This window comes from Emydura macquarii, unplaced genomic scaffold, assembly GCF_026122565.2.
Source record: "Emydura macquarii macquarii isolate MOO-44397 ecotype Brisbane River unplaced genomic scaffold, CSIRO-AGI_Emac_v2 contig_2422, whole genome shotgun sequence".
Lineage (NCBI taxonomy): Eukaryota > Metazoa > Chordata > Testudines > Chelidae > Emydura > Emydura macquarii.
Genome location: NW_027132559.1, coordinates 8,642,173 through 8,669,300, shown reverse-complemented (window position 1 = coordinate 8,669,300; position 27,128 = coordinate 8,642,173). Strand labels below are relative to the sequence as shown.

General features: G+C 40.8%; 1 protein-coding gene across 4 annotated transcripts in view; it reads right to left on the bottom strand.

The window, feature by feature from the left end:
• NEK10 (NIMA related kinase 10) overlaps window positions 1-27,128 on the bottom strand; it is a 163,276-nt gene that overhangs the window by 55,556 nt on the left and 80,592 nt on the right. For all 4 annotated transcript variants that reach the window (XM_067561623.1, XM_067561620.1, XM_067561621.1 and 1 more), the window contains 3 exons: window positions 18,578-18,707; window positions 17,894-17,964; window positions 6,051-6,264 (listed from right to left, as the gene is read on the bottom strand). In XM_067561623.1, coding sequence (XP_067417724.1) covers window positions 6,051-6,264; window positions 17,894-17,964; window positions 18,578-18,707 — 415 coding nt within the window. The remainder of the gene's footprint in view (window positions 1-6,050; window positions 6,265-17,893; window positions 17,965-18,577; window positions 18,708-27,128) is intronic.

The window sequence follows — 27,128 nt, the reverse complement described above, 5'->3', positions numbered from 1 at the left end:
AGATGCCTGGGTTACTGAAGTCCACCATCACCACCAAGTCATGTGCTTTGGATGATTTTGTTAGTTTTTTTATAAAAAGCCTCAATTACTTTTCTTCCTGGTTTAGTGATTTGTAGCAGACCCTTACCATGAAATCATCCTTGTTTTTTAATCCTTTTATCCTTACCTGAAGACTTTCAACAAGTCTGTCTCCTATTTCCATCTCAACCTCAGTCCAAGTGCATACATTTTTTATGTATAAGGAAACACTTTTTCCCTTTTTTCCCTTTCTGAACAAGCTATACCCTTCTATCCCAATATACCAGTCATGTATATTATCCTACCAAGTCTCTGTGATGCCAACTACGTCATAGTTGTGTTTATTAACTAGCATTTCTAGATCTTCCTGCTTTTTCTCTATACTTCCTGCATTAGTACACAGAGATTTAAGATATAATTTGATTTTCCCTTTATGTTCTCTCGTCTCTCACTTATCCCTGCTATAACAGCCCATGCTCCCCCCAGATTCTGACCCTTCTCCCAGATCTTCATGTTTTTGACTTACCTGTGGGCTTTTGTTTCCTGCCTCCATCAAACCTAGTTTAAAGTCCTCCTCACTAGGTGAGCCAATCTGTATCGAAATATGCTCTTCCCCTTCCTTGACCTTCAATGCCCCCAGATGCACTCTCCAACCCATTGTAGAGGCATCAGTAACTATAGTCCTGATCAGAGAAGTATGGGCAAAGAGAACACATTTTCAAACATTGATCTGATCCGTCCACCATTCTAGGGATTCCAGAATGGACGATGGCACTTGTACTTGGCCATCCAACAACTGACAATTTGGGAGATATTCCAACTTCAGGTCAGTCCTGAAGAGGACGAAGGTGCAGTCTTGCATGCTGGACCATATAAGTGTATGCAGCTATATGACCTAACAACTTCAGGCATACACTGATTGTAGATGATGGGTGAGAGTGGAGGGACAAACATAGGTGATTAATTGCATGAAACTGGCTGTTCAGCAGTAATATCCTTGAACTTGTAGAATCTTGCAGGGCTCTAATTAACTCAATTTTTTGTGTTGGTATATTAATGATGACTTTCCCTTGTTCAAAATTAGTCCAAGACAAATGAAAAGACATAGTGTAAATTGGATATGACAGAAGACTTGCTCTCTGGACTTGCCCCTCACTAACCAATCATCCAGGTATGGAAAGACATGAATTCCTCTTTTGCTGAGATATGTTGCTACTAGCCATGCATTTGGTAAATACACATGGAGCCAAGGCCAGGCCAAAGGGAAATACTCTGTACTGATAATGCTGACCTGACACTACAAAATCTCAGAAACCTCCTGTGGCTCAAGAAAATCACCACATGGAAGTAAGCTAAAGATCAAGAGTAGCAAACCAGTCACTGTGATTCAAAGCAGGGAGAATAGTAGCTATGGTAATCATGTGGAATCTCATGTGCTTGATGTACTTGTTGAGATTGCAGAGATTGAGGAAAGGTCTAATTCCTCCTTTGGACTTGGGTATTGGGAAGTACCATGAGTAGAATCTCTTTCCCAGCTGCTGAAAGGAAACCTCCTTTATGGCTCCCAAAGCATACAGAGCCTGGACCTGCTGAAGGAGCAGTAACTTATGAGAGGGGTCCCTGAAGAGGATGGGATAGAGGGATGGGAAGGGAGAATGGAAAGACACTGGATGGCATAAACCTATCCCACAGTGTTTAGGATCCATTTGTCCATGGTTATTGTTTCCCAAGCACTAGAACAGAGACAGCCTGTTCCTAAATGGTGGAAATACAATTGGGGAGTTCATGACTGGAATGCTGCTCTCAATATGCAAGTCAACATGGCTGTGCACTCAAAGCTGGCAAAGTATGGGCTGGCTGGTTAAAACTGGACCCAGAAGGTCTCCTCCTCTGTGACTTATGTCCCTCCCTAGAGAAATCTTGCTGCCTAGCAGGGTAGCACAGCTGCCAGAAGTATCACTACGAACTATATTGCTGCTGTTGACCTCCATAATGGCTCCATATCTTTATGGCTGGGGTATAACCCCGATGAACACAGAGTTAAAACTTAAAAGAGTGTTGTATCTCAGAAGTTTTCTCAGAAAATAAAAGCCAACCATCGAAATATAAGTACAGCATGTGTTGTAGGAGCTCAGGAGCTATGCCGAAGTTCTGTAACCATGAGTCCCTTCTCTCAGTTATAGCTGAGGCCATAATTCTGGAAGAAACATCCACCACATCCAATGCTGATTGCAATGACGTCTTGGCCATCAGTTGGCATTCAATAATGAACACCTTAAACTCTTCCCTAGAGGATTCTGGCAATTTATCAGTAAACCTGAACATAGCCTCCCAATTTACAAAGTCATCCTGAGGTAACAGAACTGCTGATTCACAGTGCACAATTGTAATGATGAGGCTGAATAAATTTTTCTCCCCATCAAATCCAGCCTCTTAAATTCTTTTTCTTCAGTATAGACTTGGATCTCCCCTGCCATAATCTCTCATTACACAATGAGAGTTAGGGGCTGGGTATGAACAGAAGCACTCAAAACCTTGCATAGAGACATAATACTATTTATCAGTACTCTCCTGCACAAACTTGGCCTGAATGCCCAAGGCTGAAGTCATTTGCCTCAGGAGATCCTGATATGACTTAAAATTCTCAGGCAGAGGGGAAGAGGTGTCTGGCACTGTGGAATCAGCAGTGAGGAGGAAGGAAATGGGGCCAATGGAGCCCCCTGTTGGAGCACTTGCCTCTGTAAAAATAACTCAGGCTGAACCAGCTCAGGGGGAGCAACTAAGTCTGTGTCTGCAATGTAAGTGGCTCAAGAGGGAAGACTACAGATGGGATTGGAGACCTAGCCCTGGACTGGGCCAAGGATTGGGATCCTGTAGATTGAGGAACATCCCAAGCTTTCCAAGGAGGCCATTCAGGAGAAGGATAGGTCATTGGTAGCCAGTAGGCACTGTGCCGAGAGCCCTTACTGCAAGAGTCGTGCTGATCACTGATGGTGATTTATAGGAGGTCTCAATGAGTTTCAGTAGCAGTGCCTTGAAGATGAGGGAGAGGGGGAAGATGTCCCTGAGTTAGATCTCGACAAACCCTCCAAGTCATCCAACAGCAATGGAGGAGCCACCCCAGATGGAGCAAGTCTCATGCCAATATGTATGTTGCGTTGGTGCCAAGGATGGTAGAGTAGTTGATGTCTTGAGTACTAGGAGGGGCATTGCACTCCCTTCAGAACCGGATCAGGTATCGGCACCAAAACCAGAGCCAGAACTGATCCTGCAAATGTGGTCTGCACTGGAGAGCTTTTTCTTGGAGGACCAAAGGAAGGAGAACAATCTCTCTTCCCCCCTAGGAGAGATATCAGACTTTGGCCCTGGAACAAAATCTCGTACTGGCTCTGAAGGTCTCTGCAGGACTGGACAATCTGTGGAGGTTCCCAGCATCAAAGGAAGACACGTGGCCTGCTCCACAAGGTGTTGCTTGATGCACAAGTCTCTCACAACCTGCATTCTCAACTTAAATGACTTGCAAATGGAGCACCTTTCCTTAATGTGCTGTTCTCCTAGGCACAATAAACTCATTGTGTGTGGGGGTCAGTATTAAGGGTAGCAACCCCACAATATTTAAAACTTGGCGAGAGCATCCCAACAGACTAAATCTTACTTAACTACTAGCTATCTAAACCTAAGGGTACTGGCTGTAACTAACAATAAATAACTCACCCATATACAACACAATTATAGAAACACTGATAGAAAAGTATGAGGTGAAACACAACACAGAACATTCCAACTCAAGCTGCCGGTAGTGAGAAGGAACTGAGGGAGGTTGGCATGACACCACTTTTAAATAGTCATAGGCTGGGGCTATGGGACCAGAGGGCATGAGCACTGCTCCTACAGTTACTGCTAAGCAAAGTTCTCTGGCTTCCATGAGCTGGGCATGCACAAACCTCAGCGGAATACGTTTGCAACCATTCACAGAAGAAGCTCAGATTCTGGAGCACAATTCTGTGGCAGTGTGGTGAATTATGCTACATATGACATGTTGTTATGATAGAACTTTCAGCTTATGACAGTATTCAAGGGCCATAAAAGTCAAAGAACCCCACATGCCATAAGGCAATTGAAGGGCAGCGAGATTACAACTTCTCTCCCATTCAACCCCTACAAAGTATCAATTTTCTAAAATAAAAATGTCAAGGAATTTCATTTTTGAGCCACTCCCTAGCCAAGACAGGAAATCCATGGGAGGATGCAGTAGCTTCTGCATCCTCTGTGTTGTACACAAACAGGATCAGGATCTAATAAGGGGCACTCAGGAAGATGGGGAAATCATTTGCAGAAGCTTCTCACTGAGCAGCATTATAGACCCCAGTCGTGGACTGAAGCCTAAAGGTTCTCCAGATTGGTCATCCAGGTAAAAGGCAAGCATACATGGCAGTAAGGCTCCTAGGTGCCCCTTAATATTACAGAACCAGAACCAGAACCAGGATTTGACTCTAAGAAAATTTGTATTTTATATGACAGTTTTGTTAAAGTTAAGCAAAGTGAACTCAAGTTATTACAGTCATTAGGAGATTATTTAAATATAAGTTGTTTGGTTTCATACTGTTACATAAAGTACGTATATAAAAATAAAGGCATTTTTAGTTTTTAATTGCCTATTTATATATCATTTTCCAAGACTGGCAAGTGCGCTAAGAGCTCTTCCAGAGCTGTGCATGATGACAGCAGTGGAGAGACAGGAAATGAAACTGACCATCCAAAGTTACTGAAAATGACTATAATCAAAGTGCTTTCATATGTGGAAAATAAGCAAACTGGGGCTGGTGGGGTGGGGTGGGGGGGGAAATATTTTCCCCAATACCTTCTTTCAGTTAAAATCATCACGAATGACTTCTAACCATAGCACAAAAATTTCACACCAATGTGGTGTGTGTTGGTGTCCCTTTACATTTTAAAAAAGAATGTGAATCAGAATAATTTAATAAAGATGGTTTTATTGGAGTGACAGGTTTGGAAAATTAAGGCAACACTACAGAATGCAAAAATAAGTTACTAGTTCCATGAAATAATATACTGAGCTAGTGATGAATACAAGGAAGCATCTTTAAGAAATCCACTGGCTGGGGACTGGGAGCTACTGTCAATCTTTTCCTAGGAGACAGCGAATTTTCAGTGAGAGATATAAGGGTGAGCTGAAATAATAGAAGAGTTAAAGAGTGACCTCCTCAGAGAGATGTGATTACTGAACCTACTAGAATACCTGTATAAATTATCATAACTTTACTTTTTTCTTGAGTTAATAATAATTTATACTATGAGTTTTTAATGTGGAAAACTTTTTTCTATCAATTTTTTCAGTAAATTCTCCAAGAATTCATATGAGCTGACCTTCATTAAGTAAAACACTGAAATCCTTGACTAAGCTCACTAAACACAAGCTCACAAAACAAAGCCTGAAGCAAAATGAAAGAACTGCAAAAGATGTTTCTAAGGAACTATATCAGATAGCATGACAAACTTAGCAAATACATTATCAGCATCACTGCTCTCTATCTACCAACCTGTAATTAAAAATTAAATATGTGTAGGTGCCACTTTCTAGGGGCCAATGTTACTGAATCATACACGGAATTATTCCACCGCAGCCATGTGTACATTTTGAAATTCACTAATCATTCAAAAACTTGCATACATAATTAAACATTAACAGATTCTATTCAGAATCCAGGAACCTACATATTTCAGTCTGTTTGATGCCATTTTCAATATGGGATGAAGGCAGTTTTTAAGATATTGTAACTGCTACTATATTTGTATGCACACAGAAAAATTAATTAATAACAAGTTTAAAATAAATTTAAAAACCTGCATGGATTTCAACTTTAATTTTTATAAGACAATAGGCTTATAAGACAATTGAGAAATGCATATATTTTATTAGTCCACAAAATGTACACGCATAGCACTGTGTGATAAAATAATAGTAATAGTAATAATAATAATAAAAAGAAAACCCTAACTCATGTACTTACATGAGATGAGATGGCAAGCTGGTGGTGACAAGTCACTGCATTCCTAGTAGCTTCCATGAAATATCTCTGGGTGCGTCTCCTCTCGCGCTCCAGCTTCTTCTCCAAGGCAAAGTGGGAAGTGGACAAGTCATCTAAATACTTCATCATCACATCAGATATCATTGAACTGACTTCGACTATGTCTGGACGAGTCTCTGCATCAGGAGTCAAGCACCTATTGAAAAATCCATTACCTAATGAAAAATTCATGCATAGCAATGCAGTTTTATTTACCTAGTTTTGGATATCTGCTTAATATCACTAGCACACATTCACTGGTAATTATCAGTGGTCATATTGGACAGCAGCTGAAATCTAGTAGGCTAACATCTTGAAATTCCTACAATTAATTTTAAAAAATGCAAATGCATACAGTGTTAGATAGGTACAGAGCACTTCAATACAAAGTGAGAACATCTGCTAACTAGTTTATAAAATATTATTATGAAATTCTTCATAGTGGTCAATTTTTTAAGCAGTTAACTGTAAGGCAGCATTATATGTTAATAATATATGACAAGGTCTGACACTGAAAAGAAGAGGAGCAAAGCAGAGGACAATTGTCATCGGCTGAGGATCTGCTCAGCTCTGCCCCTACTTTCAGCTAGCTGAGTTCCAGTATGTGTGTGTATGAACCAAACATGCTTCTTGAAGGGAAAAATTCACAAAATGACTTTATTATTCCTAAAAGAGTGCTTTGTTAATAAACATATCCTATAAGAATAGTAATTCCTTTTAAAATGTTTTTATAGAGTACTTGAGAAAACAAGTCTATTAAAATCTCTCTTTGTGCCATATATTCACAGCCTTTATGGTGCATGTCAGTTTGTCATTATTTTGTTCCTCTCTGCTTTACTTTTGTATTCTTTTTTTTTTTTTTGGACAGATTCAAGCGTATTTGCTGTTTTTAAAAAATGTCAAAAAATGTTTAAAAACATGTTAAAATGTTTTTAAATGTTAAAAAGGAAGGTTTATTTACTTCAAAATAAAGTTTTGAACTTTGCTTCAAAAATATGTTAAAAATGTTAAAAAAAAGTTAAAATATTAAAAAATGTTTTAAAAAAATGTTAAAAAGGGAAGTTTATTTACTTCACTTCAGTCCACTGAAATTTGTGAGAATTTCCAAGAATCATAGGACCCGGAAAGGACCTTTAATGGGTCATTAATCCATTTCCCTTGCATCAGGGCATACTGAACACCTAATAGATGGATATTTAGCCATGAATATAATCATGACTGTGATTTCACAACTTCCTTTGGTAACAAGTACTTATACTTACAAGTTTTACCTAATACACTGAACATAAATTACCAATTGCAACATAAAGCCATTGTTTTTTTTGCTCTTCACTGGCTAAAAAACTGATACCTGGCCTATTTATAGCATCCCTATTGTGGACAGGTAACACATCTCAATCATCTGGAGTGAACATGTCCAGCTCTCTTAACTTTTACTAATAGATCTTATTTTCCATATCTCTTATTTTTGCTGTTTTCCTCAAACTCTCTTCATTTTGTCTAAATCTCTTTGAAAGCATGAACAAAAAACTGAACATAATACTTTATGAAGTATTTATTGAATTTATTATTTACTGAAGACTAACCAATACTAAGGAATGTAGAATATTTAAATATATAAATATTTATTTGTCTTATTTTATGCTTGCCCCAACTTTTAATATAACCCAAACAGAGTATTTGTGATATTGAGACCCTATTTCCCCTCTTTCATGTAATTATCTGTTAATCATCTACTATAACTTGTTAGAATGTGGATAAAGTAATGGAAAGTTCATTTATGTTGATAATTATATGGGATTGTTAATGAACAGGTTACAATAGACACTGTGTGTATAGTTATAAAGGGTAAAGTGGCCCTCAACCAGATACTTCCTTTTACAATTTTTGAATTATTATTACATATACACGAATAAGGTGGAGGAAAAAAACATAGAGGGGCAGATCCTCAGCACTGTGTAAAGGTATAACTCCTTTGAAGTCACCATGAGGATCTGATCCAGGCACAAAGAGAGAGACTGAATACATTATGGCATGGTGCGGCATGAAGGTATTATCAGGACACATTTGGGATAACTGAATAATTGTTAAGTGGTGAGCAGTAAGTGAGTAATGCAAGTCATTCCAAACGAGTGCCAATAAAACAGAATGTGCCACATATGCTACTACCCCCTTCCCATCTATTTTAGAAATGTTATTGTTTTTTTGTCTTCTTTCACTTGTATAGCCAGGTTCCCTTAGTTACCATGAAACTAACTGTCCAAGGATCAGGTGGGAGCCGTAAAACCCACTGAGAACAACCACAAACAGTTTTTTATTCTTAAAAATATGACTTGAAAGTCATTTCTTTCAGGACCTTTTCAAGATAGAGGTTGAATCCAACTGGAAAGCTAGGATTTTAACCTTTCCAATGACATCAATAGGCTTGGAAAGATTAGATTTTATTAGTAAATTTTGGTAAATGTCAATTTCACCATACACACAAACTGACAAAAATACTTCCATCAATAATAATTGAAATGTACAGAGAGGCAAAGTAAGAAAAATGCTGCTTGAGAACTCAAGAGTTTGATTTAAGGGTATTGAGTATCTATGTTTTGACATGTGACATTGACAATTTGTATTTTAACAGTAATAAAGCGTTAGCTCTTTGAGTGGGTAGGAGCCCAGCCCAGCCTTGATGGGAAGGAGCCCAGCCCAGCACTGCTCCCTCTCCTGCACATGCAGAACTGCATCTGGGCAGGTCTCGCTCGCAGGGAGGAGCCAAGCCCAACGCAACTCCGCTCATCCTCACGCGTGCAGAATTAAACTGTTTAACCATTCTATTTTTAGACGTTTAAACGGATTGTTAATTAAGCGAATTTTTACATCCTGGGTCAACATCTACTGTCATTATATAAATATTGTCAGATCCTCCCCATTGCTTAACCTTCCTAATTTCCCACAACTGTGAGAATTTAAATCAATACAAATCTAAAAAACATTTAAAAATAAAAATCAATAGTATCTGTCAAAATTATAAAAAATAAAAATCAAATTCTGCCAAGCCTAGACATAAAGCTAGAATTTCTCACCATTCAAGGCCATGAGATAATAGAAACTCTATTATAGAAATGGTGCTGATCAAGGACCCAGTTTTCCTTCCGTGGGGTCAGTTTGATTTTTTTGGAGGCAGAATCCCACATTTGATGGAGAAAGAAGAAGCATTTTTGTTTCCAGTTGATTTTTTTTTTTTTTAAAAGGGAGGCACGGGGAGTTGAAGTTGCTCAGAAGTGCACAAACTAAAACTGTAGTTCTTACCTTGTCCATCATCACCAGTAATAGAGATGCTGCAATCATAACTTAACTAAAACTATTGAAGATGAATGGACTACAGTCCAGCACATCCCCCATTAGTGTGTTGTCTCTGCTTTGTCAACAGGACTAAAAAGTACTAAAAAACTAATTAGTACCAGTCAAAGAAACACACAACTAAAAATGTGCATAGGGAATGGATCAGTACATAGGAAATTGCCATTTTTACATAGTCACTCTCCTGAACATAAGAGAGGTTACTCACCCTATAGGTGCTGCACAGTAGCATCCCCATGGGTGCTCTACTGTAAGTGTGATAGCACCCCAAGCCTGGGATTGGAGATCTTCGGTAGCAGTGCCCATTGGGCCGCACATATGCTTCTCCCCATCTTGCACTGTGAGCAGCATCTATATAGCGCTGTGCAGTCCAACCACTCAATTCCTTCTCTACCACAGAATCTACATTGGAACTCAGAAGCAGAGGGGAGGAGGGTAGGTAGAAGAGCACCGATAGGGATACACATCTTGAAGAACCTCAGTTACTGCACAGGACGAGTAACCTTCTCTTCTTCAAGTAGTGTCCCTATGGGTGCTCCACTGTAGATGACTGTAGGGCACTACCCCTAGATGGAAAGCTGGAACTTCAGAGTGACATCTACCAAGGATGATACGATAGTGTGTTCTGAGGCCGTATCATGGATAATGGCATAGTGTTGGCTAAAAGTCTTCATGGATGCGCAAGTGGCTGCTTTGCAAAAGTTAAGAATCAGCACATTGCTTAGAAAGGCAATCGAGGTGTAATTCATTTGAGCTCCAGGTGAGGGTCGCGGTTTGTGTTGTTGGTACCAAAGGAGGATGTACTCTGAGATCCACTTGGAAAGATGTCATTTGGTTACAACTGATACCTTTGATCTATCAGCAATAGAGAGGAATAAGCATAATGATTGCTTGTTAGATTTAGTTCTGATAAGATAAAAGGCTAATGCTCATCTGACATCCAGGGTGTGTAGCATAGCTTCATGTTGGTTGCCTTCTGGCTTTGGGAAGAGGGAGGGAAGGGGGATAGGTTGGTTTAGATGGAAAGAGGATGGCATCTTGGGTAAGAATTTTGGGTGTGGTCGTAACATGACCTTGTCTCTGTCAAAGTTTGTGTATGGCAAGTACTCCATGAAAGACACCTATTTCTCCTATCCATCGTGCGAATGTGATAGCAATGAGAAATGCTGTTTTTACAGATAGCCGTATGTAAAAGAACTTGGGGGGGACAGTGAGATAGTGCAAAACTGGGCTGTGATCCCAAGGTGGAGCGGGGGTCTCGTATTTGAGGATACAGGTTTTGAAGGCCCTTAAGGAATCTTTTTGTTAGTGGGCAGGTAAATATGATCTTCTATCTTGGGATGGAATGCAGTGATGGTGGCTAGGTGTACATGAACAGAGCTTATGGACAGTCCTGATCTTTCAAGCACTAGAATGTAGTCTAGAATGAGTGGTAAAGGAGCGTTCATTGCAGGGTCATGTTTAGTGTCTCACCAAGTCCAGAATCTTTTCCATTTATAGAAGTAAGTCTGATGAATTTGTATCATGTCTGCTACTTAAAAGAATCTTTTACCTCTTCTGAACAGGTCATCCCCAAATCCTAGAGCCATGCCTTCAGATGGAAGAATTCTAGACTGGGATGGAGGATTCGTCCTGCATCCTGCAAGAGGAGATGTGGAGTCAACTGTAGGGTAATTGGTGGACAGTTGGTGCCATGGATGTAGTTGGTGCCAGTGGTTTGGTCAGTGCTGAAGCACTCAGAGTTGTTTTAGTTGATGTGGTTGGTACCGATTCCAAAAGTCTTGCCATGTCCATTTCTTTCCCGAGTGGTAGTCCTGCCCTTTTAGGGTCCTTGGACCTCTCCTTACTGCCATTACCAGAGGTGCCTGGATGGTCATGGGAGCTAAGTCTCACCCCTGAAGATGATGAAGTTACTGACTCTCAGGGATGTCTTTCTCTGATGCGACTCCTTAGACATTTATTTTCATCTGAGTAGGACAGAGTAGATTTTCACTTGGTGATATGTGATGAAAGTGAAAGGGCCGGCTGATGACCCTCGATAGTGATCACCATGTAGCAGAGATATCGGGTGGGGGCAGTGTTTGAGGCTGGTTGCAGAGAGCTCTCCATAAGTAAATGTTTTAGCTTCAGTTCACAGTCTTTTCTGGACCGAGCCTTCAAGTTGAGGCAGTGGGTACACTTTTGTGCAACGTGTCCCTCACTGAGACAATGTATGCACTGCGAGTGCCTGTCGTTCATGGGGATGGCCTCACAGCAGGACAGGCACCTCTTAAACCCAGTGGATCCAAGCATAACCCCCAAAAAGAGAGGACATCCCAATCAGGAAGGGTGTAGAAAAAAAGAAAACATACACAAAGGTAAAGAATAATGGGGAGTGAAGAGCAATGGAAATTTTTTTTCCAGGGAAAAGAGAAAAATAAAGGAAACTGTTAATAGCCTGAAAGTTATAACAGAAACACTATTACTACTAAAGGCTATGGATGTATGGAAGGGCTCTGTTCAGAAAACCATCACAGACAAAAGATAGCTGAGAAGGAACTGAGGGCAGGTGGACTGCACAGCAATATATAGACACCACTCACACTGCAAGATGGGGAGAAGCGCATGTGTAGTCCAGTGGCCACTGCTACCGAAGATCTCGGTTCCCAGGTGCAGAGGGCGCTACTGCCCTACAGTGGAGCACACATAGGGACACTAGCTGAAAAAGAACACTCAAAATCTTGTGACTTCAGGAAAAGGAATCATTTTACTTGTAGGGAACTGGCTATGTCACTGGCATTATTAAGCTTTGCTCACATCTAGTGTGAAATAAGTAAGAACATAAGAACGGCCATACTGGGTCAGACAAATGGTCCATCTAACCCAGTATCCAGTCTTCTGACAGTGGCCAGTGCCAGATGCTTCAGAGGGCATGAACAGAACAGGTCAATTATCGTGTGATCTATCCCGTTGTCCAGTCCCAGTTTCTGGCTAGCGGTCAGGGATTTAGGGACACGCAGAGTATAGGATTGTGTCCATGAACATCTTGGCTAATAGACATTAAGGGACCTTTCCTCCATGAACTTATCTAGTTCTTTTTTCAAATCCAGTTATGCTTTTGGCCTTCACACCATCCCCTGGCATCTCCAGGTTGACTATGTGTTGTGTGAAGTAGTACTTCCTTTTGTTAGTTTTAAACCTACTGCCTAATAATTTCACTGGGTGATCCCTGGCTCTTGTGTTATGTGAAGGGGTAAATAACATTTCCCTATTCACTTTCTCCATACCATTCATGATTTTATAGACCTCTATCATATTGCCCTTTAGTCCGTCTCTTTTCTAAGAACAGTTCCAGTCTTTTTAATTTCTCCTCATATGGAAGCTGTTCCATATCCCTAATAATTTTTGTTGCCTTTCCCTTTATGTTTTCCAATTCTAATATCTTTTTTTTTTTTTTTTAAAGAGATGGGGTGACCAGAATTGCACCCAGTACTCAAAGTATGGGCATACAGTGTATTTTTAGAGTGACATTATGATATTTTGTCTTATTTTCTGTCTCTTTGCTAATGATTCCTAACATTCTGTTAGCTTTTGGCACATTGAGTGGATGTTTCCAGAGAATTATCCACAATGACGCCAAGATCTCTTTCTTGAGTGGTAACACCTAATTTAGATCCTATCACTTTGTATGAATAGTTGGGATTATGTTTTCCAATGTGCATTATTTTGCATTTATCAACACTGAATTTCATCTGTCATTTTCTTGCCCCGTCATCCACTTTGGTGAGATGCCTTTGTAACTTTTTACAGTCCGCTTTGGACTTAAATATCTTGAGTAATTTTGTATCATCTGCAAACTTTGCCACCTCACTGTTTACCCCATTTTCCAGATCATTTATGAATATGTTGAACAGCACAGGTCTCAGTACAGATTCATGGGGGAGCCTGCTATTTATTTCTGTAAGCAGAGTCTGAATGAAGCCTCCCCTCCAAGCTGGCTGGGGGGATGGAAACAAGTCTCAGTGCCAGACTGTATTTGCATTAGCACACCCATACTGCTTAGGTGCTCAGCATGATGGGACTGCTTTGCTCAAATGATCCCTTTGGCTGGTGTTGGGTTAGAAATCACTCTAGTGTTAAATACAGAATAATTAAATGTTTCCCTTATTATATGAGCAAAGGGCAGCTTTGAGAACTGTGCTTAGCCATTCTGATGGAAGGGTCGCTATCATCTAAACCGAACTGGCTAAGCAAGGGGCTCAGATGCCAGAACCCTGTCAAGATGGACACGGGGTGGGGACAGGTATTCCTGCCTGTAAGTGTGGGCTCTGCTTAAGAGTTCCAGGCATAGTTTAACCTTCCCCTCCCACTGTTCAAAGATAAAGCTAATTAAGATTTGATTAAGATTAGGAGGCTTTTTTTTTTGTTAAGTGCTCACTAGAGCTGAGATCATCTATGTGGGACAGTGTTCCTGGCCAGCTTCAGCATTGAGGTTCACTCACTAAGAGCTGAAATCACTGCAAGCTGAAATCTCTGAAAGCTGAGAATCAGAGAGCTGGGTGGGACCTCAAGAGACTGATCTGCAGAGGTCATAGTGAAGAAGCAAGTGGTAGCAGACGGTGATGGTGTGCAGCACAGCAGCTGGCGGGGTGGCTAGCAGAGCAGCAGGCAGGGTGGCTAGCGGGTGACTGGCGGAGCGGCCTGCGGAGCAATGAGCAGCCAAGCAGGACAGCTGATAGAGTGGCAGGCGTGGCAGCCAGCAGGGCAGCCAGCGGAGTGGCGAGTGGTGTGGTGGTGACAGCTGGCTGGGAAAGCAGGGCGCTTTCTCCTCCCCCCACCCCACCACGCTGTGATGCATCCCTGAAATCTGGGTCATCATTGACCAAGAACAACTACAGTGAGTGGGGTACAGGGGAGAAAGAAAGGAGAGGCAAAGAACACTGCCCAATGTACTCTGGGATGCGGGGTTTGCTCATGGTGTTATGTTTATTAATCCTGCTAATGCTGTTTTCCCAAATTAATGATGAGTTACTTCCCTCCTTTTATTAAACAGTCTTCTTTCTTCATTCAGACTCTGTGCTTGCTAGAGGGGAAGTATCACCTTTTGGAGACACACAGGGGTGGCATATAATTTCTCAGGTGTCTGGGTGAGAGCTCGAGCCGGCTTTGTGCTGTATTGTTGAAAGGAATGCCTAGATGTTAAAACTGGCACTTGATGCTGCCAACTCCAATGCCTCTCTCCATTCTGAAAACTGATCATTTATTCCTATCCTTTGTTTTCTGTCTTGTTACCAGTTACTGATCCATGAATGGACCTTCATTTTTATCCCATGACTGCTTACTTGGCTTAAGAGTCTTTGGAGAGAGACCTTGTCAAAAGCTTTCTGAAAGTCCTAATGAAATATATCAATTGGAACACCCTTGTCCATGTTTTTGAACCCTCAAAGAATTCTAACGGATTGGTGAAGCATGATTTCCCTTTACAAAAGCCATGTTGAATCTTCCCCAACATACCATGTTCACCTATGTGTCTGATAATTCTGTTCTTTACTATAGTTTCAACCAATTCACCTGGTACTGAAGTTAGGCTTACTGGACTAAAATAGCCAGGATCACCTTGGAGTCTTGTTAAAAAATCAGTATTACATTATCTATCTTTCAGTCACCTGGTACAGAGGCTGATTTAAGAGATAGGTTACATACCAAACTTATTATTTCTGCAATTTCATATTTGAGTTCCTTAAAAACTTTTGAGTGAATGAATACCATCTGGTCCTGGTGACATATTATTGTTTAATTTATCAATTTGTTCCAAAAACTCCTCTTCTAAAACTTCGGTCTGGGACATCTATCACATAAAAAGAATAGCTCAGGTATGGGAACCTCCCTCACATATTCTGCAATGATGATCAAAGCAAAGAATTCATTTGGCTTCTCTGAGTGCCTTGTCTTCCCTGAGTGCTCCTCTAGCATCTTGGTCATCTAGTGGCCGCGCAGATGGTTTCGCAGGCTCCCAGCTTCTGATGTACTTACAAAAAATATTGCTGTTAGTTTTTGCATCTTTTGCTAGTTACTCTTCAAATTTATTTTTGGCCTGCGTAGAATGTCCGTCCTATCTGGGCGGGTCACTGCAGCCCTTCCTCGGGTCCAGACTCCGGGGGAGGCCACAGCGCCTTCCTAAATGGGAAACAGTTAGCTCTGGTGCCCGGGTCTTAGCCCTGGCCCTTGGGCAGGGCGGGCAGTCCTGTGGTCTTTAGCCTTCCACCCCCCAGTGGGGTTAGGCACGTAGGCAGTCTATTGCCTCGGGCCCTGAGGCCGGTTGAGGCAAGCAAGCAGTTTAGAGCCCTGACCCCTAGGTAGGGCGGGCAAACGAGTAGTCTGTGGCCCCAGCCCTTAGGCAGGGTGGGCCAGCAAGTAGTTTGTTGCCCTGGCCCTCAGGCAGGGGGGGCAAGCCTGCAGTTCAATGGCCCAGCCCTCAGGCAGGGCAGGCAGACAGTGGATCCGCTATCTATAGAGGTAGGGAGGAGTAGGATCTCCTGGGATTGCTAGGGAAGGGGGGAGGGGGACGCAGGCCCACCCGTCTCCACTGCATCCCAGCCCAAGGCCCTAGCTGTGGCAAAGGCGTTTGCCACTGAGTCAGCGGGACCCTGCCGCAACAAGCCAACAGGGTCCTTGCCCCAGACTCAGCCACTGTCTATGGCAGTCCCTGGGCCACTTCCTCCCCATATCCCCAGGTATCTATCTCGTCAGGGTCCTCAGGGTCGCTGGGGTACTCGGGTACTAGGCCCGCCAGTCCCTCCTCGTCCACTGGTGGCAAGGCAGGGAGCTCCTCTGCGGGGGGCAGCTCCTCCAGGTCACAGGGCTCCTGGGAGGCTTCGGCGTCGGGCAGCTCTTCCAGGTCCTGTCCGGCTTCTGGGCGCTCAGCTTCGGGCAGCTCCTCCAGGTCCCGTCAGGCTTCTGGGGGCTTGGCTTTGGGCAGCTCCTCCAGGTCCCGTCCGGCCTCAGGCGGTATCTCTCATCTGGGTTGCTCGGGCGGCTCAGCCCAGTCACTGGGATCCGGAAGCCTGGTCCAGCCGGAGGCCCTACCCAGTCTCGGGCCCCGAGGTAGGATCGGGGGATGATTGGGGTCTCCGCTCTGGGAGGCGAGCGTCCCTGGTATCTGCTCAGCTCCAATCTGGCCTAGGCCTCAGCCACCGGGGCAGCACGTCTGCCTCCGACAGCAGTCTCCTCCCTACTGAGCTCTGGGGCCTGTCTTTTATACTGCACTTTCCTGTAGGGACTCCGCCCCGCTGTCACTGATTGGGCTGGCCGGGTGGTCCTATTACTGCCCAGCCTTTTGGTTGCCAGGCAGACTGGCCTGCCGGCCCTATCCCAGCCCGGCCTTTCTGTTGCCGGGCAGACTTGTCTGCGGGGACTGTTTCGGTCGAGCCGGGTCGCTACGGCCCTTCCTCGGGTCCAGACTCCGGGGGAGGTCACAGCGCCTTCCTACAGCCTGCCTAATTATACTTTTACATTTGACTTGCCAGAATTTATGCCTAGGGATGCTGCGGAATCTCCATCACTGGAAATTTTTAGAGCAGGTTGGACAGACACCTGTCAGGGATAGTCTAAATAATGCCTGGTCCTGCCTTGAGTGCAGGGGACTGGACCAGAAGACTTCTGAAGGTCCCTTCCAGTCCTACAATTCTATGATTTTTATAAGCCTGGACCATTCCTTTTCTCCAGCAAACCAATCTCCTGAGTGCTTACTACATGTTAGAGTAATGCCAAGATGACAGGGCAAATCAAATTCCTTGCTGCATTTCCTATAATAAAGGACAGAGCCTTCAGTATCTTGTAATCTAAAATTAATTCACATCTGATCATTCATACATACTCCTAATCCCCAAATTATATATGAAAGAGAGAGAGAAAAAGAAAGACAAGGGATGACAGAGGTAACTGAGCCATAGATACATGTTTACAAACTGTACATTCATCAATGGTTCTCATTACATGAAGATAAATACAAGAGAAACATCCTGAATTTTAAAAATTTCTAACAAAACTCCTGTATCAATACAAACAAATGAACATTCCATTATAATTTGCAGGATATGGAAACACACAATATCTTAAAAAGAGGCACTGGGAGGTTCGTTTCATTACACGACTCAACCTATCAAGCACTTTTTAATTATAAAAAAGGAAACATGCAACCAATAAACCATTTACAAGAGGAACCAATATTACAGGGTTAGACATGCTGATGATAGTGGCACATATCTTATATGTATTATTTGCAGTGTGAGCACATCTCTTTCTTCCTTTAACCCTGAAGCCCTTTTATATTCAGAGACAAACACTGAAGCTTGTTAAAGTCAGTAAGTTCTCACATTGCCATCTGTATAATGAAAATATACAAAACAAAGCACCTTTCTGAGAAGATGGAGAAATAAAACTACATGAGTAATTACCTTTTAATGGTAACTGACACTTTTTTGGAGTAGATTCCTTCTGGCACTGGTTCATACATAGCCTCTACTATCTGCAAAATAAAGAGTCAAGAGTGAAGAAAATTGCAGCAAGGAATAAAAATATTCTATTATATATATGGAAGTCTGTGTGATTAATGTTTTTCCTTGGAAGAACGCGACAGACATTACATCACCACTATAACTTAATAAAAAAACTTTATATCATATCTTCTAATGCAGAATTTGTCTCATTATCAGATAAACAGAATAATATAATATTAAGTAACTGTAAGCTAAGGAGCAACAGCATTTGAGTCAGGGTGAAATTTACACAAAAATTGAAATATCTTTTTTTATGATAATGTTCTAGACTGCTAGTAGTGCACACCCTATTGCAAATCCAACTCTACAGTATCGTAAGAAACCTTTAGAATCCTAAAGATCCTACCACTAAATGATAGGATAAAATGTATTGGTAATTAAAATGTTTATAGAGTACAACTTTTAACGGTTACAATGGCAACATTGCAGTCCATGCCCTGGTCAATGAGATTTTACTTCTACTTATTCACATTTTTGTACTGCAAAGTACCTTGTCTTCTACAATCTTATATCTGAACCCTGGGGAACCCAGAAGGTGCATGCAAAAATAATTGTGCAGTTTGATCTAGCAAACTTGCGTACTTTAGTTGCCAAGGAGAGCATGTTGGTGCTGTAAAAAGGTGGGTTCAGAGTTGCCATCTGATAAAGGATGCACCCTGCAGCCCAGACATCAGCCTTCTCGCCGTATGGTTCACTCTTTACAACTTCAGGGCTAAAGAAAAAAAAATACAATTTAATACTCACTGAAGGTAGGAGAAAAGTTCAGGTGTAGAAAATACTGAGTTATCGCAGATAATGATATAAACACAGAAAACAAAAGGAATTGACTGTAGCACTTTCTTAAAAAGCATAATGCCACTTCAACTTTGTGATGCAATACTACTTGTGCATGAAGAAATATCATCACTTTATCTAATGATACCTGGTTATAATTCCACAATCTTACAAAAATACACTATGCTAGGGCTCGCTGAATAATGCAAAATAAACTCAACTAAAATCAAAATCTAAAATTAGTTTAAATTTTAAATACATTTGATTCTACCAAGTTCTCACTCCTCTTGAATGGTCACTTTTCACAATTTTTTGAACAATCAAGTTTTATTGGCAAACGTTGCAGAAAGCAAATTTCACATTACATATGGGAGTATTTATGGAAAAAAGGATTTTAAATTTGCACAAGCAAGCATTCATTCATCCCAGAAGTGCTTTCTTGCTCATCCATTTGAGAATCAATGCCATGCAACTTATTTGACTAATTATATTTAAGCAACACAGTTCAAATTTTGAATATTCATGATAATTAAAAAAATCAAAGATACTTGTTAATAAATTTGAATAATGAATATATTTGGAGAAATCCCAGTTTGTTGATATTAATCATGCAAAAATAGGCTAAATTTGAATACATTATTTGTTGCTAGTTATTCACTATGTTCTACAATGCATTTTGATAGACAGATAATTGCCTGCAAATGGAAGCATTTACTTGCTCATTGCCTATATACTACAGGTACAAATGTAATTGATAGCTATTTTATTTCTGTAACATTTCTGCTCATAACACTGGTGGAGTAAAGTTTTTTTCACTTGTCCCTTCGTAATAACTGTTGGTTTATTGGATTAAACTAAACTACTGCATTCAGATTTTGCATGTGTGATATATGATCAAACAACATTATTAACACATGCATTGTCAAATGCTGTGCTGCACCAACATTTGAATTACAGGTTTACTGTAAAGAAACTACTACTATTACTACTAATACTATTAGGAATATTACAGGATGTGATTTTACTACTCTTGTGATAAAACAATACCTTTTGTTCTATCTTGTTTAGACATCAGTAATGCACTTTTTCTGATATTGCCGCTTACATAATTAACAGACTAAAGTTCTAGTTCTGCTACTAAGATCCTATTTACAATACATGAAGGAAGCAGGTAATTTCAGTTCTGGCTCATTTAAACTGATTCCTAATCAGAGTCCAGGTGCTGTCTCAATTGACAAAGCCCTTCTAAATTTTGGACTATGTTCTTGCTGTGATATGGTCACAATTTATGCCAGTCAAGGTAATCTGGTGCAGGGCTTCATCTCATCAGTAATTAAATATCAAATTACACGGTAGTTTTTTTCATTTAGCACCTTTTCTCTGCACATATCTGTCCAGAGATGTCAAGGATGCTTCCATTGTTTCACTTTTAAAATCAACCTGAACTCACTTGTTTTTCCCTTTGTTTTCAATTAATAACTCGGAACTGCCGACTGTATGATTTATTTACTGACAACTTTAATACAGTGCCTTGAGATGTTTTGGCATGAAAAGTCATTGTGTACGTTGAAGTCATTGTTTCAGGTCAAGATGAAGTAAAATGCTAGAAGGCATGCTGGCGCATATAAAATAAAAGGAATATGACTGGTTTTCAAATGAAGTGGAAAGAAGAGCCTTAACCACTTAACGACAAGAAGAGTTATCGGAAAAGGAACAGGAAATTGGACTTGAAGGCATGTTGCGGGGAAGTGAATGAGATTGATTATTAGTTTTCTGATCAAATTGATTAGGGAAGGTACAGATTTGTGGGTGAAGATTAGCTGGCAACTTTCAACTGTTGCTGTCGCTTCATAATCACTGAGAAAAAAATAGTGTTAGCACATAACACTATTTTTATAAATGGCTTTTAGTTATTCCTTACTATAACTTTCAATTCATTATGAGGCTTTTGGTAAATGGTCATTCTATATATTAACCTGGATCTGTCCACAGAGACAAACATGAATTTGGCAACATAATTGGACAGTGAGCTCCTTGAAGGAAAATACCCTGCTTTACTCTGCTTGTAACAGTGCTAAGCACATTGTTAGCTCCCCATAAAAATAAATCAATTTTATGACTTCTACAATCCTCCATTCTAGTGATTACTTTATTTGGGAAAGAGATATTAGGTTAGGCATTTTTTAAAATAATATGTAATCTAGTAAAACCCCTTAGATTATCCACAATGTGAAGAGTTGCCAGTTTTCACCTTTTTATCACAAATCTAAACCAGATTTAGTGTTTTATTTTAAAGCCCCAGCTCCTGGAGTCACAGGAGTACAGGAGAATTTCAGCTTTTATTTTAAAAAAAAAGTTTCTATGTTGTGTGACTCCTAAAAACACAAACCAGAAGGCAAATAAAAACAGCCAAAAAATTTAGATCTCATGATTTAAGTCAATCTTATGATTTTTCCTGACACATGATTTTTGAAGAGGTACTCAAACTGAACTTCAAAAATCTGATTTACTTTGCACAGTTTATGTTGCTCATTTTTTTGTACTTCACCTTAAAGCAATGAAAAAAGCCTAATCAATTTCACTTTTACTTAATAGTCAATTTCCAATCATTTTTATGTTCAGGATCTCATGCACTAGTACACTGTTGCAATGTTTAAAAACCAAACAGTACCAAGGAATGTTTGTTTACTAAAGAACTGTTTCCACTAGAATTACACAAAAATCATAGAAACATTTTTATTGGTCTTAGGTTTTGTAAAAACTTCATTTTACAAAAGCTTCATTTTTGGGCCAAAATTAAAGTGACAATGGCTTTTTAAATTATTTAGAACTTCATAACAAGTTATATGCAATATGAATGGTGTGCAAGCACTACTTTAATTAATACTATCCTTTGTAGACACAGGCTAACCAACTTTATTGAACTGTGATTATTTCAAGGCTCTGACAAAGAGAAGGAAGATTCATATTTACAAAGTCTTTATGTAAGTGGAACAGTAATGCTCAGGGGAATAAATAGTGGGAGATATATAACCTTTCTCAACTAGGTTGGTGGCTCAAATTCAGTCCAGGTCAGCTGTACTTAGAGAACATTGTTAGGGACAGGGATGTAGAGGGTCTCGCCCAGTGGTCAGAGCAGAAGACAGGTCTCGTGGGTGGAGCTGGTGTCCAGGTCAGGAAACAAAGTCAAGGGTCAGCACCAGAGTCAACAGCTGATCACCAGAGTCGGGTGTCAACCTAGAGTCAGAGCCAGGAATTGAAGGTGAGGCTCAAAGTTGAGGTCAGATACCAATGCCAGAGCCTAAGATCAAGCCAGAGTCAGAGCCAGGAATAGTAACTAGTTGAAAGTAAGGCATAAGGGCAAGAACCAGGCATGGTGCACGAGCACAATGGAAACCAAGAGCAAAGGCAGCGGTGAGGCAGGAGCAAGGAGCGGAGGAGGAATCAGGACCAGAGTTGGGTGCAGGGAACAACCACAAGCAGGATCCAGTGCAGCAACAGAGAACCACCAAGTTGCTCACACAACTTCCTGTGCCTCCTTCTGGCTTAAACAACACGGTTGGCCAATTGGTGGAGCCAGGTACTCCTCCAATCAGGACATTTGTGGGTGGTGCCTAAGCTGAGGCTTTAGTCCTGCTAGCTTCTCAGCCCACCAGATTTCAGCAGACATTGGGTGGAGGCCAGGATGGGACAGATGTGTGGGAACTCACAGAGCTGGGTTTGACACCTAGGACACACACTGCAACTTTTAAAGCAACATTATTCATTTATTTAAGATTTTTGTAAAGGCTGTAGCCTATTATACTCATTTGATACTTTGCCTTCATGGCTTCTCTGCTATTGACTCTTATGCACTTACATTTTCTAATATGATCTCAGAATTTCACCTGTTTACCCTGACAAATCCCTTATCTTGTTCAACGAACTTAAGTCATATTTGACCATCTGTTAGTTGGCAGCGTGGATGGCAGCACTTGCTGGCTGTTGAAGCATTTTTGCAGTTGAGTTACACAATATTAAGTGATGCCAAGCAGAGAAGGCATCTAATTTTGTTCCTGTACAGTGCTGCGCAAACAAATTCTCACCAGGGTGGTGGGAGTACATATGGTCTAATTATGTTGATAATTATGCCCAAACCTTTAGTGTCTAGTCAAGATCAGAAAGAATGGCCACTAAACCCCTGACACCTATTCTATCGGAATTTGCCAACATAAATCCTAGCAGAGAGAACAGAAAGGTAACTAAGAAGGTGATATCAGTGTCATTATGTTTTGTTTTATTTTTAAAGGTAGGTATGTGTGTGCATGTGCATGTGGTGTTTTTTAGCTCCTAGATTTAGAATAAGAAATCAGTTGGGTGAACTGAATTAGTGGCATTGATTAAATTTCTAGCAGACAGATGTCTACATAACAAAAATAATTCTGAGTAAAAAATGAAATATAAACAAACAGACACTTCAAAAACTGATCAACAATTTCACTTCTGTGACTCCAAAGGCTGAACTTCCTGAAGGGAAGCAGCAGTGATGTTGTTGTGCTCTATGAGATGCCTAGTTATGGCTATTAAAACAGGCGCAGGATATTTCTCTCCCTCTCTCTCTAGTGAATGGTCATTTCACTTTTGTATATAATATATTCAAGATAATCAGTGCATTTTTCCTTTAAATTTGTAAATCACAACTCAATTCCAAATCATGTACTGAAGTTGAAAACATCTAATTCAGTAGCATTATGTTAAGTATAGGTATTATTCTTTATAAACAAATTTCCACAGAAAGAACAAGGTCAAATTCTTATAAAAGAAAAAAAAATGGACTATTTCTCCAAAGTAGCTGTTCAAATTCCTAATACCTTTGAGCAGACTGTGTACTACTCTATTGTTTGTCAGAAATCTTTGAGCTCTTGCTTATCATATATTGGCATCCCATTTTTATTATAATGAATACCCTTTTTCAAGCTTAAAACAATCTAGATCTTGATTGAATCCATCTTTCCTTCTGAACTAGTTTTGTAAAATTAAAGAGCTATTTTTCTGATGTTGTAGGTGATATTTTCCATCTTACCTGGCATAGTTTTATTAATGTGTTTAAATGTATGATGACTAGAAAAGCTCAGCTGAATTTATAGTTAGTCAGCATCAAAGAAAAGTTGACTCCACTTGAAAGCCAAGTCATGGCAATATTTATGACATTTATAAAACAGCTCTGCTGTACTGATTTATCACCACATGGCCTTTGAGACCCTTTGCACTTATGTTTTCATTTCTAAATTTTACAGTTAATGATATTTTATTATGGTATTTACATAAGCTTAATTTCAAATAGGAAATTGGAGACAGATATCCCAGTGCTGAATTCTGATTAAGTGGTTGCTATTATTATTGTTATTAATTACTTGTATTACCATAGTGTCTAGGAGTCCTGATCATGGACCAGTATGAGAGAGTATCATACCTATGGTATGGCCCTCTTATGAAAAATAGACGTTAGTTATCACTGAATGGATTCTCTGTGTACATAGGAAAATGTCATGAATTCTACTACTATTTGAATGATTTTTCAGAAAAACAGAGACTTTAGTAGCATGCTGAAACTTAAAATCTAAAAGGGTCAGCCCTAACAGTCAGCATGAAATAGGACAGGGCCAATGGAAAAGTTACACCACACAGTCAGTGCTGCAGAGCCCACCAACCAATGGTATTCTTCCTTGAAGGGCTTCCATTGGTCAATTCAAGTGACTCTTTCAGGTGCAAGGATTGGCTGTTGCATGGTACTGCAATATGAGTAGGAATATCTTTAACAGGAACATACTGGCTTCAGAAGACAATTGGCTAAGTGGTTCTTTACTAGACTAGGCTGTAAATTAAGATGGGCATAATTTGTAACATCATTCCCAGAACAGGTGATGGCTGTAGTAGAAAGTAAGAGCCTGAGACATGAGGCCTAGTAAAACAGGCCAGGTATAAGGCCTGAGCTAAGGTAATGGTATAAAAGCAGGGGTGGGGAACGTCCGGCCCGCGTATAAGGCACGCGAAATCATTTGGTCTGGACCTGGCAGCGGGAGGGAATTCGGCGGCGGCGCAGTTTCACGGCGGCGGTGGGGTTCCGTGGGGGGGCAGTGCCCGCCGCCAAAACCCTGCCGCCGGAACCCTGCCGCTGTTTGCCCCTTTTCGGCGGCGGGCACTGTCCCCCCGCCCCCCCAGGGAACCCCGCTGCCACCGCGAAACCGTGCCGCCGCCAAATTCTCCCCCGCCGCCAGGGCCACCATCAGGCCCTTGACATAAAAAAGGTTCCCCACCCCTGGTATAAAGCAAAGTTAGCAGAAGTCATGCTGTGAATGCTGGCAGACTCTCCGTAACTGGCAAGAACAGAGTTGGTATTACAAATACACATTCCAAAGAAGTGCTAGGCTCAAGCACATTCTAGAAAGGTGCCAGGACATCCTAATACCCCAAAGATAACAAGGGCTTACTGACTTCTCCAAATGACACTATAATGGATAGAAATGTCTTGTTAATATGATGAATAGAGATGTTTTGACCAAACCATCCGGTACAAGATAATGGGTGGCATCATACCATATCAAAAGGTGGTATCTTTCCACGTCAAAGGGTGGCAACTATACATGTCAGCGGGGCAATACTCAACTTGTTTGTATCAGTGTATAAAAGAGGGTCTCAGAGGAAACATCTTTGGCTGGCTGAGTGAAGAATGGAAAGTCCCGCCGTTTACTGAGCTGGTCCATTGTCAGGGGCACACAATATTAAGTGTACTTGTAGCATGTATAGGGTGCTTTCTTCTGTACTCGTTTGACAATAAACCTGGCCGGGTGCCTTCATTGCTGAAAGGATCTGTGGTCTTATTGAATAGTTTGATTGTGGAGTGATGTCTCGCAGAGCTGGGACAGCATATACACTGGGAAAACACAAACGCAGCCAACAACTGACAACAATGGCTTTCATGAAAGAGAGAAGGAACAAGTGAGATACATGGCTGAAGGAAATTTGCTAACAATTAAGAATTACTGCTTATTACCTTTATTGTCCCTGTGACTAGTGGACAGATTGCTTGGAAGTCTTGAAGATTGCTGAAGATTCTATAAATATGAACATTGACCAAAGACACACTAGAATTTGAAAAGTGAAACCAAATGACCTCCTACAACAGCTACAATCCACTGAACAAAGGAACCATCAACATCAAGCATTGGCCTTGTGTGGAAGATGCAGCTTTCTGAACAACTGGTTTATCAATCCATAACTCACTTCCAGAAAAGATCAGGATGACCAGAACATCAGCATCTTCAGAGTAAACTGCCAAACTCACTTGTTAGATTTAAGTCTTCCACAACAAAACTACAAAAAACTAAAGAAAAAAACAAATGAAAAACTCCAACCAAACTCTAGGTCTCGCTGACTGCAGAAATGAGATATGTTTGTGCAAAATTCATGATTAACTCAAGGTGAAATTCACTCTTTTGCAAATGACAACATAGGCCTATGCATCACTTAAATCCCACTTAATTCCTCAAAATAGGGCATAAATGGAATTTAAGTGTTGCATAGGCCTTATGCTGTCTCTCTACACTTGGGTGAATTTCACTCTCAGACATCACAGTGATGGGGTGCTAATATAAGAACCTAGACAGATAGATTAGATATTACTATAGGTTTCTTTCTTGTTTTGGGCAAAGTTTCAGGTTGGTTCAAGTAATCTGGCAAGTTAGGGGCTCAGTAGGTCAAAGTTCTGGGCAATGGAAAATAAGAAGCAGCATCTAGTGATCAAAAGAAAGAGAAAAAAGTGTACATAATTTTTCTTAAAACGTTTCAATTTTTATTTTGCTTTGACTGAGCTCTGTGCTCAGCTATCAACCACTGTCATTGCTCCGTGATCACTTGGACACTGTGTTCAATCCATCGCTATGTATATTTGAATTTTTGCTTGTTTTCTAAATCCCGATCCAGCACCCTAAGCAATCCACAGGGACAGTGGGGCCAATTTTATTTCTTGTGCTTAGGAGAAGCTGGTTGGAGATGAAGGGGGCAATCCTTTAGTCATGAACCATATCAACAAAAAGAGTTAATTTATCTCTCGGTTGACTCATTTTCAGTGCAAAGGTGGGCAGAAGCCATAAAGTTCATTTCTGGACACAAGCATTCTCAAAGTCTGAGGGGATTCAGATGTGCTGTTCCAGTTTGGGCTCCATCTCTAATTTTATATGAACCAGATGGCCTCATTTATACTCACATAATAAAGCTCTGCACTTTATTAAGCTGTTGCATGATGTTTCTTGAGTGGATGGAGAACAATATTAAGAGCAACAGGGCTACTCGGGGCTATTCAGTTCTCTGTTTGAACCCC